The sequence below is a fragment of the Schistocerca gregaria genome, chromosome 2, assembly GCF_023897955.1.
Source record: "Schistocerca gregaria isolate iqSchGreg1 chromosome 2, iqSchGreg1.2, whole genome shotgun sequence".
NCBI classification, from domain to species: Eukaryota; Metazoa; Arthropoda; class Insecta; order Orthoptera; family Acrididae; genus Schistocerca; species Schistocerca gregaria.
The window spans coordinates 446902345-446914815 of record NC_064921.1 but is presented as its reverse complement, the minus strand read 5'-3'; the positions used below and the strand labels follow the sequence as shown (position 1 = coordinate 446914815).

General features: G+C 38.4%; 1 protein-coding gene across 1 annotated transcript in view; it reads right to left on the bottom strand.

The window, feature by feature from the left end:
• Positions 1-12471, bottom strand: part of LOC126325453 (alanine--tRNA ligase, cytoplasmic) — a 185721-nt gene that overhangs the window by 41384 nt on the left and 131866 nt on the right. Inside the window, exons 10-11 of the mRNA XM_049995175.1 lie at positions 1898-2022; positions 1650-1803 (exon numbers count right to left, since the gene is read on the bottom strand). Of these exons, the coding sequence (XP_049851132.1) occupies positions 1650-1803; positions 1898-2022 (279 nt within the window). The remainder of the gene's footprint in view (positions 1-1649; positions 1804-1897; positions 2023-12471) is intronic.

Below are 12471 nucleotides of genomic sequence, written 5' to 3'. Positions count from 1 at the left end.
GTACTGATATTTTGCATCCTAAAGGTAAGTACTGGCTGGAAATTCTACCTCAGTCACACACGTGATGCAGACAGGAAAATGAGGCAGGAAGTGGGAGAAGGATTGGGGAGTGGTAGTTGGCAGCTTGGAAGGAGGCAGCAAGAGTCCATTATACAAATCTGGGAGGGAGAGGCAGCAGACATAGGGGTAAGAAGGTGAGACACGGGCATTGGAGGAATAATAAGCTGCCAGCAAGTTGTTATCACATCAGAGCCCAACATATCAGGAACCATTGTTGCACAGTGGGTTGAAATGGAACACAACAAAGAAAACCTCAAATTTTGTCACTCAAAATACCCTCGGAGATTATCATGTGCTTATAGCAGGTCAGGGTACTTTTGATTTCTAGAGAATGGCAGCCACCGTGATGATGTGCATATGTCCAGCCTTACTGCATGAATTCTCAAACTGTTAACACTGTCAGTTAGGAGACTTGCAATATTCCAGCATGTACATGCAATGGTGGATAAATGTGCCTGGATGGTTACAGTAAGGTAAACAAGATGACATTCAACCCAATCTGTAATGAACTTGTCTGGTACAGTACACACTGATCACCACACGACCCTCCTTGAGGCCATTGATTCCACATACTCATCACTGTCATAGAAACATACTCAATACAAAATGACAAGCCCACTTAAGAGATTGTATAATTTTCCCTGCTCTCAAACTCACTCATATACTGATATTTTACCCTTCAATGTCCGCGAGACATACTAGTATTTGTTTTCTGCTTTCCAGTTTGTTTATGGCTCTTGATCAAATAGGTTGGCATGACAGTTACTTTCCAGTTCACACTGTGATGACAGTGCTGGCCCTGTGTGTACAACATCCCTCCGCAGTCTTAATCACTTACTGTTGCTACTCACAAAGAGTCTGGATTTGTTCACACTTTTATTTCTGGGTGCTACAATTTCATACAATTCATTTAACAGGAATATTATTAAATATAGACTGTAAGCACCACTACTGTAACAGAAAATAATTTATCAAACAATGGAAAATCCACATGGAATAATGACAATATTATGAAAAGGATAGTTGCTACTCTATACAGGGGAGATGAATCGCAGATTGGCAAAACTTGGAGACTGTTAGCAAGTAAGCTTTCAACCAAAAAGGTCTTCATCAGAAACAGACAAAGTCCACATGCACGCACCGGTGCGTGCAGGATGCACACTCACAGGGTAGTTGCTACTCCATGTAGCGGAGATGTTGAGTCACAGATAGGCACAACAAAAAATTGTCATCAAGTAAGCTTTCAGCCAAAAAGCTCTTCATCAGAAATAGACAATGTGCAATGGCCCATGCATGCACCTGCCTGTGTCCACAACCACAGTCTGTGCTGAGGTCGGTCTCAGTGGCCAGACTGAGGTCACGTGTGTATGATTTGCATTTGTTTGAGTGTGAGTCAATGTGTGTGTGTGTATTTCTGATGAAGGCCTTTTAAGCTGAAATCTTACTTGTGCTTATCTGCAACTCAGCATCTCCGCCAAAAGATGAGTGGCTACCATCCTTTTCATAATGTTGTCAGAAAACAATTTATGATTTCCCAACTTTACTTTAGAGCATAATTCAAGCAAAACTTTTTCTTCCCAAACATTTACCGTAATCAGCGTCCTTTCCTGTTGATGTAGCATGGTAATTATATTTTGGGAGATCATCTGTCACTGGGATGCCTTCATTCTGAAGACGTGTAAGTGCATGGACATCTAATGCAATTTGGGTATCTGCACCAACACCTTTGCCTTGGGAAAGAATCTACACATTCAAAACATTTGTAAGGCATAAATATCCATATTACATTACAATTTATTTTATAATTCGATTCATATAATAATGGTATTTTCTGTACCTGTGCCTCTTTTCTGGCTTCTTCATAACCTGTCATATCTACAACTAATCCTTTCTCTTCACACATTAACTGTGTCAGATCTACAGGGAATCCGTATGTATCATACAATCGCCAAGCAACATCTCCTGCAAGTATGAAATAACATGCCTTCAGTTTGTGAAAAATTTAGATTATGTTGTTAACTTTTAAAGTTTTGTTAATGGAACATGCTGAATCAGTAATTCAGGTACAAATTAGTTACACTCTGCTGTCCCATAAATTTGATGACTTTACCTATAATTTTTAATTTCATCTTAATACCACCATTTTCATTTAATTAATAAAGACAATTTTACATGAAATCTCTTAAAAAGTTTCACTTCCAACAAGGAAGCAAAATCTTGATACAATGTGCTAAAGTGTTATGAACTTAATGGAATGGAGGTGTCCAGAACTTTAGCTTCACTTGCATAATACTTACCTCTACAACAGCATACCAAAAAATACAATCGCTTGTACAAACAATAATACAAAATTAGTGAGATTTAAATGCATAGGCACCATCTACACTGAACTAGCTATTGAGTACTCAATTTATAAAACTCAAAGATTTGGTCAAACTTCGCTCTGGGCTTTCTTAGCCAGTAAATAGTAGTTCCCCTCAAACAGATACACCTGTATAAGGCAACTATTTATCTAGTATTTAATATCTTTTGAATATCAAGTCTTTTTCATTGTACAACAGGAGGATATATCAAAACAAGTAATTTCTACAAATTTAACATGTAAATAAGTTACCAACGAAAACAGTTTTGTGCTGTACATAACCTCTAACACATGAAACAGTAGTATAACTTGTACACACAAAATAAAATGAACTGCAAAAAAACTTTGCTTTTTAAAATGAATTAACAAAATTTCAACTGCATCACGCAATTACAATGACTCAATCACGTGGTGACATCTAGTAGTACGAATAAAAAAATGTCCCAATTTTAACTGACTAGTTACACCTGTTTCTGAATACAGGAAAATTTAATTTTGCTTCCACAGTATATAAAAAGGGGGCAGCTTTGAGTGGTCTCTGCTGAGGTATTCAGCATCATTTTTGTTGGCACCAGAAGGAGCAGAAAAGAAAAGCAAACAATTTGGGCAGACAATAATTAGAGTGCATGAAATAGAATATTTGTGCAATAATTATGACAAATTTAAACAGTTATTACATCTTTCAGATTTAATCTTTCTTACATATTTTAATTATTTTTTATTTACAAAAACTGCAAATAGTGATCAACAAAGTTGTCATTAATCATAAGGGAAGCTTTAACAACCACAGTTCTACCTGAAGTTCCATATCCTTCCATTCTCATCAGCTGACTACCTGCTCACACAGTCAGGAACGGAAATTAATTTTTCTCTTCACATAAGTTTTGAACCAGCTTTGATAGATAATGCAAGGATACTAAAGTCTGATAAGGAATGACATATTAATGTGATAAGACCAATTGTTCATTTTAGGGACTGAAAATGTATGATCAGATAAATTACACAATAGTAGTAAGTACACGATTAAATTTGCTAACAGAAGTTGAGAAAATTAAGAACGTTTAACAATAAACTAATGGGCATTTACTTTGACAAATAACAACAGCAATGATGAATGGCAATGAAACAGTAACATCCTGACCAACATATTTACCTGTCTTCAAAAATGGTTGACAGAGCTGAACATTGTTGACAGAGATGTCTCCCATATAAGGAATCAGCCACATCTGTTAACTCTTAGCTATGTTTAGAATAAATACTTTTACAGTGCAATTACAAATAATATGAAGCTCGGAAATTGAAATTACACAGAGCAGCAGTGCGTGCATGCAACATATGGAAACTGTTTACCAGTCTGGTGCTCAAACAGAATCTTTCTATGCTGTCTATGCTGTTGTGAAGGTTCATTTCTGTGCACACTCTGCTACAGAGTAAAAGTTTTATTACGAGTCCAATCCCTAGAATATGGCTTTCCCATTTTCTGCCACATATGGGGGTGGTTTGATAAGTTGCATAAAAAAGCAATTAAAAAATGTGTTTCATAAACAACTCACCTTATTTCTCGACATAGTCTCCTTCAAGGGATATACATTTGCTTAGGCGATGCTCCAACTTTTTGATTCCATTGGAAGAATACATTCTATCAAACTCAGCATAATACTCGTGACCCGCAACTATCACTTCCTCATTTGATGAAAGTTTCTTCCCAACGAGCCAAAGTTTGAACTTAGAGAGCAGGAAGAAGTCACTTGGGGGCTAAGTCTGGTAGTCAGGGGGAATGAGGAACCAATTCAAAGCCCATCTGTTTCACTGATTTGTGGGATGTTACATTATACTGGTGAAAGAGCACTTTTTTGTGTGCTAACTTTGGCCTTTTTTCAGTCAATGCAAGTTTAAAATAATCTAACAGTGAAGCATACTACAGTCCACTTGTGGTTCTGCATTTTTCCAAGTGACCTGTGAGGATCATTCCATGGAAATCCCAGAAACAGAGGCCATCACATTACCAGCAAACAAAATGGCCTTTGCCTTTTTTTGGTACAATTTCAATGACCTTTGTCCATTGTTCTTACTGCCGTTATGACTCTGGCGTCTAATGATGGCTCCAGGTCTCATCAACAGTCACAAATCGCTGCAAAAAATCTTGCAAATGTGATTAAACATCATGAGACATTGTGTTGAAATTTTGTGCTAGATTTACTTTTGGTCTATAGCAAGCAATTGTGGTACCCTCCTCACACACAGCAGCTTAATGGCCAATTCTCCATGCAGAATATTATGCACTCACTCAGTTAAGATGCCTACAGTCTCAGCATTCTCGATTAGATATATCATGGAATATCCAATGGATATCATCCATTGGATGGCCAGACCGTTCTTCATCTTCGGTGCTCATCCAAGGACGTTCAAATTCATTAATCCAGAGTAAATGATTGTGCAGAACCCACATGATCTTAATCCAATTCTGGTGTCATTTGTGCGGCAGTCCAAATTTGGTAACAGCAACAAACTGTTTTTTCCATTTTCAATTGCAGTTGACACTCAAACCAATTCAGACAGCTGTCAACAATGAACTTTGTGCTGTACATTGTTGAAATTCTTTGTAAAATCCTTGGAATAATCAAGCTTACCATCCGAGAAGGCACAACAAAAATGTTCTAATCTTTCATGGAAATTTACCAGACTTATCAAACCATCATCATATATTATTCCAAGGATGGTATCCCCATAATGGGTGTGTGAGATTATCTATGACATCCAGAAGACCAGAAGAGAGAGAGAGAGAGAGAGAGAGAGAGAGAGAGAGAGAGTGGCACACTAAAGCTTTGGGGTGGTCTTGGAGATGTGGTTAGATGTAGAAACTTGCCCGTCAATGCAACAGATATTGATGAAGTCTAAGTTAAGTACATAATTTTACTGTGTTAAGAGTTAAGAGGATTTTCTGCCCGTACAGAAAAAAGATACAAAAGCTGAGAGAAACCTTGCAGAAATGAATTTTGATTATATGCCAAAATTTAGGCCACAGGTTTGGAAACTGGAGGGCTTTATTTCTACTTTCATTCTGTCTTCATGTGACTTCCTTGGTTGACTTTTCTGGATAGTTCTAACTAACTCTGTCTGCCCTTTACTAACATGTTTATTCGCTTTCACATGTGCTTATAATGTGCCACTGCCATTTGGGACATTTACTATCTCTGGGTGTAATTGAGTTACACTGATATGAATAACGCTGCTTGCTCGTTTACAGTTCCATTATAAAAGAATCGTAAGGCTCTATAGTTACCACAGTTCATGTTAGTTGCCAATTAGAGAATTATGCTCTTGGGCTCATCGTGACTGGGCAGTACTGAAGTCACTCAAAATTTATGTTTCTTGTGTTCCACTGTCAATGCTCCCTAAAAACAAAATAATGATTGGGCAAGACACACCTGTACTGCCAAGGTAGTCTTGACAATACTCTCAAGCATAATGCATGTCTATTTACTTATTTTTTTTCAAACTATCATAATGTTCTCTAAGACTAAACCTAATGAATATCCTAAGTTGAGGCAAAAGAAGATTACTTCAAGAAAGAACTTAATAAAGACGAGCTGAGCAAGATTTTTAGTAATTCAATCCATACTTCAAGTTTTGAATTATTTTTTCTTTTGAACCAATGAATTTTATGATAATAGAATTTAAAAAAAGTTGCATTTCCATCATACAAGGTATAATTTGTCTTTGAAATATGAATTTTATTGATACTGTAATCATTCACATTAAAAAACCAGAGAAGCTATGGGAAAACAACTAAAGAGACTAGAGAAAGCAGTCTTTACAAGAAACAAGTTTTCAGGATGTGTGTGCTTCAGTGAAGTTCAGGGTTTTGCCACGCCTTGGCAGAGAAGCCAGAAAACTGAGTTTTACAGTGAAGTATTCAAACCAAGCCCTAGTCTAAATTTGTAGAAAACCATGATTAAAAATTTGCTTGCTGTCCATGTTTGGGGTTGCTACATCAAATCTCAAATTACAAAATTTCCCTTTGAGCCTTGAAACAAGAATGATTATCCGGTAAATAGCACAGAAATAGACAATGAATATTGGTACATGAAACATTCGGTATATTGTCATCGAAGACAATGAAATATTAAAAAAAGATAATGAAGGTCAATATAGATATTTTCGAATTGGCTGAAATGAAGCAGAAATGACATAAGAAAGAGACATTTATTTTCATATCTAAAATGGGGATACTAAAGAATGGAGAACACATGGAAGAGTCTCAATTATTATCCACAAAACTCCGAGAATGCTATTAAATCATGTATTCTGATTAATCATTGAATATTCTGAGAACATATAAAGCATAATGGGTACTTACTGGTAGTAACCATCATGGTAATATAGACACTCAAAGACAATGCCATAAACGATTTGTTTTATAGAGAACTGTCAAGTTACTAGAGAAAATCTTAGTGCTTGGGAATTTGAATGCTTAAATGATGGAAAATTGAAGTTACTTAATAATGTCCCTGTGGAGAACAAACATTAAAGGTCATTTGAGAAAAACAGCATTGTCAACAAAATTCACTCAAAATAAAGACTAAGATGTTTAAAGACTGGTCATGAGAGAGCATCTCAGCAATAACACCTGATGAAGTGTGTAAAAATCAGAAATAAGTGAAGAATGTCATAACTCTGGGCCCAGCTAAAGTAAATATTGAACTTTTAAATGCAGCATTGTACAAAGCACAATTACTACTAAGTATTGTAACAGCTTCGCTACTTTCGATCTTTACACCAGTCCTGGGGCAGGGAAGCGAGAGCCCACATGCCATACTGTGGTGTTGGCACATCCCAGGCACCAATAAGCCTTTCCCAATCAGATCAGGTGAGTTTTATTTGTAGTGGACCTGGGAGGCTGCTCATTCTCTCTGTTATTGGGTTTGACAAGCAACATGGCAAGCTAGCAGACACTCAAGATTTTTGTCATGACTCACTTATGAAGAACCTTTGTATCCCCTTTTCCAAGAAACCACTTTGGTGACAATTATGCCTTCATCTTATTATTCTTAAATGCAACGGCTACAGTTTCATCCACATTCTTAGCTCGGCCATTCTGCATATTGGTGTTAGAAGTTGGATCTGACTTTTAACCTTTTAGCCTGTTTATGGCTACTACAAGACTTCCAGAATAGCATGCGTACATAAAGTGCCATTTCCTTACGGCGCAGGGGCATACTGCACAGTCCTGTCATGCAATGCTGCAATGTCTTCCGATAACACTATGTCATGCACTGTGGTCGGCAAGCTGTGAGGAGGAAGTGGTTCTGGCTTTTGCATGGCTGATTAGAACTGGCTTTGTAACGCTTTACTATTCATGTGGACACAGATATCTGCCCTGGGCAGCTGCCTGCCTGCCTGTCCATTCACCATCAGGACATTGAAAATGCATTGCCAGCCAGCTGTATTCCTCAGCGAGATCAATGTGACACTGCTGAAGTGGAAAACAGAGGAAGACCTGAGAATGTTTATTTTAAAATGTAGCTTTAGTAAAAACTTAATATAAGCTTCATATAAGGCTGGATATATCCGTTTTGAAACAGGATTTGCTTGACAGTATTTGTTTATTATTAATGATTTGCTGCCTTGTTTAACTGAAGTGTGGCAGCAATGCTATTTATTGCATTACAGTAGAGGGTTGAACGATTACGGCGATTACATTAGTTAAAGGTAGAAAACAGAAAAAAGGTGTCTTGCATAAGACGAAATTGCTCTTCACATTTTGCAGCACGAAATTGCTCTTCACATTTTGCAGCACGAAATTGCTCTTCACATTTTGCAGCAAGTGCGGACATAACAATAACAGCAACATCACAAGATGATTAAAGGTAGGAGTTTTACAGAAATGAAGTTAGTTAAAGTGTGAAGGAATATTGAGAACAGAATTCATCTATGTGCCGCTCAGTGGTATGTTACCTTGAGACATGTGAATTGGTGGAGTATTGAGTTAAGCAACATTAAGGAGAATACTGTGTCACTGACCAGCGAAGGACGTGACAAGAAGCACCTCACCACACGCCAGGTGTCAACATTGAGGGTTGTAATCAGGTCAGTTACACCAGCTGAGCAACACCAGACCTACTGAAGAGGAAGAACCGCGAACGTTAGCAGCAGAAAGCAATATTTCAGGAATGGCAGCCAGCTTGTCATCATCAAACATTGTGAGGCACTGGAGTGTCACAAGTCTGTGTCACTCAGTGCCGCCACCAGTTCTAAGTCATCACTGTTATCGCAGTCATCGTAATAGTAACATCGTAATGTGGATCCACAGCTGGAGGCACCTGAGTGACACCGTTACTGTAGTCATAATCATTACTACCATCTGACGCTGTCAGCAGACAGCCACCTGTAATAGGAGTCATCACTTGGGGTGCATTGCAGTAATGCACTGTCACTATCATCCTGGAATGCTACCTCCACAAATGTGATGGAAGCTGAAGCTGAGGATACCAGCCTACCACCGCTGGACAGCTGCCGCTGGGGATGGTTGCTGAGACAGGGCACTGACCTGTCCCACTGCCGCCACCACCATGCCCACAGCCACGATTACAACAGATGTCTGTGGCACATGGTTCAGCTGCTGCGATACAACCCAGCAAGGCCATAGCAGATTCCAGTTACGCCACGGCAGGTAAAGTTGCTGTAGCAGTTGCGTATGTGAGCATTTGTTAGCCACCTTCATTGGTGCCAATAATATTATGAGCGGAAACAAACATCACCCAGAGCCAACAACCACTGCATTGCAGTCAACCAATAAATGTTGTTATTCTGTCATCAGGAGCCATCCATGGACACAACTCCACGATTCTCTTTCTCATGCCCAGCAGAGAACCTATGTTCGAATCTGGTGATGGGCAGTGGAGTCCCATGCCTGTGTACACAGGTGCCAGGAACTCTGCTGAGGCATCGTGGAGGATGGATCTGATGGAATTAGCAGTATGGATCACCTACAGTGACGATGTGCTACATAACATAGAAAATAGTGCACAAGCGCCCATTTCAGTTATTTTGGTTCCAAGCCTACTGGGTTGTTCCTTTTCCTGTCTCCTGCCTGAATCATTTTTGTATTCTTTGGGTATACTTTTCCTGATTAAATTGTAGTCATGGCAGAGGAAGTTTCAGCTGCTAAGCTTATTGAGCAACTTGGGATCAGATGATAAATTACAGATAGAAGTAAATGAGCTTACAGCAGCAGAGAGGGAACAGTCACATCCACTCTAGATGACACTGCTGTGGGATTGGTTATTTCTTTTTTTCCCAGGGAAACGGGGGGAAGACGTTCTTATCTTTTTTGACAACTTTGCTACCAAAATGCCTGCACATGACAGCATGTTCTAGTCGCTTTCAGTGTGGCAAAGGAGTACACCACTGGCCACATCACTAACTTATAAAAGTGTACCACAAAAGACTTTGTTTGTGGAAAATCTCCCAGGAACGATACATGAATAAGAATACAGAAATAGGATGTATGAAGAGAGTGTTGAAAAATTTCTACAAGATACAAAACTGTAGACCAAAGTGTAATAAAAACTTAACTACAAAATTTAAGAACCAGTTTCATAAGAGAGATCAGAAATGTGGAGGATTGAGAAAGAACCGGAAGAAGGACAGGATGAATTCTACAGAAAATAAAAAGTTGCCTGCACTACATTCATTACTGTATTACACATTACTTTGTTGCCTTTATTATTTTATATTATGAGTTGTTGTTCTTTTCAAAGGTGCACAAACAACCTCTTCCTAGCATATGAAAATTTCGCGATTCTCAGCGCAGTGCAGATGATTCAGAAAGCTATTCTGCTCACATGTGGCCCGTCATTTCCACCATCCCAGCACTGTCTGTTTCCCTACTGCACTGAGTCCTGTTCACGTCCAGGCTCAGGTGGGTACCCGAGCGAGCCTTGGGCCTTGAAGGTGCATTTTGGCTCACGCAGGTAAATTTGGCATGATGCTCAGCTCTGGTTACAGTAGCTGGGGGTTAGGACGATGGAATCTACATGTTATGAAAGTTGAAGTAAGGATACAAAGAATGTAAAGTGACAATTAACATGTGCAAACATGAATATTTAGCAATAACAGAAACAAATGCAGACCAGCTGCACTATGAACTGATAGAAACCAACAGTTATGACACTTCCAGATGATTGGAAGTATCATTATCATCCAATAGCAAAAGCATAATTACGATATATAACAAGATAGTCCAGGGCAAAAGAACAATAATACAATTCAGCTCTGTGTCTGGAATACCAATAAAACAAAAAGGATGAAGCAAATAAATTATAAGTCCTTTGCTGAGAATATGGCTACATATGGTACAGAGACATGGGAGATGATTAAACAACAGGTGAGGTACTGGCACTGGAAATAAACGTTTGGAAAATTTGTGGCATTTCAAAAAACGATCATTTGAAGAATACAACAATAAGAGAGATTATGGGAGCCAGAAAAACGTTAACTGATGCAATAGAAACAGACCAGAATTCTGGCTCAGACACCTAGAAAGGAGGACACCAGACGCACACAATGAATTAGGATACTGACTCAACAAGGGAAGAAAGAGAGGATGCCCATGTAGGTGAGAGGATAGGGGACCTCCAATAAACTGTCTGGCTGAATAGAATGGTGTAAAATGGGAAGTGAGAAGCAGAGCCTTTTTATGTGATTGAGAAACAGGTACTAGTACTAGGGCAAAATACACTACGGTAATGGAAAAATCGCAGAGAACAAATGTGCATTTTGCTGAAATCAACAGAAAATGAAAGAAGTAAAATACATTATTACACCTCTTGCAGACCTTCAAGCATCCATGCTCACTCTAATATTGAACCAGCCACCACATACGTATTTCACTCTGCCCAGTAATTAATGGGTGTAATTGAAAACTAGCCTACTTTCGAAGTTATTTCTTCCCCTGCTTAAAGCGAAAAAAAAAAAAAGAAGAAGCAGACGCTAAATATTTTATTTTACATTGCTGTAACCAGTTTCAAAAGGCTAAAAAATGTAAATTACAATTTTTCAAGGAAAACTCTATTCTTCACTTACTACATTTTTAGTACTGTTTATCTCAATCATGACATTGGCGACAACACTTCCAGGCAGAGAATTACCTTATATCTAACAAGGGTCCAAAATGCAACAGCATGGGTTCAACTAGTGATTTTGCTAAACTGGCCAGTGACACCGCATACATACTCCTGAATATGAGAGGAATGGTACTCAAGTAAATGTTATTTACTAAGCAACAATTGTCCAACAAAGTACACTTAAGCCCTACAAACTGCACTCCTACAATCAGCCAGGAATACTGTAACCAATCTTGACCAAATAATGTTGACACTGCCTACTTATCATCCCATTAACATCAATTTTGGCTGAAACAAGAGAAGAAAGAGATATCAGTTTATAAGAAGTTGTGAAAAAGCCCAGGAAGTTAAATTGCATTTTTAGGAATACATTATTTATGAAGAGGGTGAGGACTACCTACTCTTGGCTTTAATCCTCTCCTTGTCAAGTTACGATCACTGCTATAAGTGGATATGCCACAACCAAATATACTGCAATTTAAGTAAATTGCCTAAATGCTGCTTTAATTCTGAGTTTTGCAGTACCAATACTAGGTACAGAATACTATCTACAATCATAAATGAATGGTTGCAAAATCTTTAATTCCAACTGGAATATATATACGGTGATGACAGACTGGTCACCATAGTGGTGGCATCTTTATTGTTGTAGATGTTTCATTCACATCTAATGGAGTTACTACGCATCCCAAATGTGAAAATGTTAACATTAAGGTAAGCTTCAAAGGTGGGTCAATGGTGGTAATCTGATGTTTCAAAGAAAACATTGAGAACCTTGTGCAAAAATTTCCTAATCACAATATAATAACCGGAGAGGGGGGGTTCAACGTATCAGTTAGAGATTGGAAAATTCATATGATTGGGACAAATGATAGGAGAGGGAATGCATGTGAGACTTTTCTGAACGCCTTATTCAAAAAT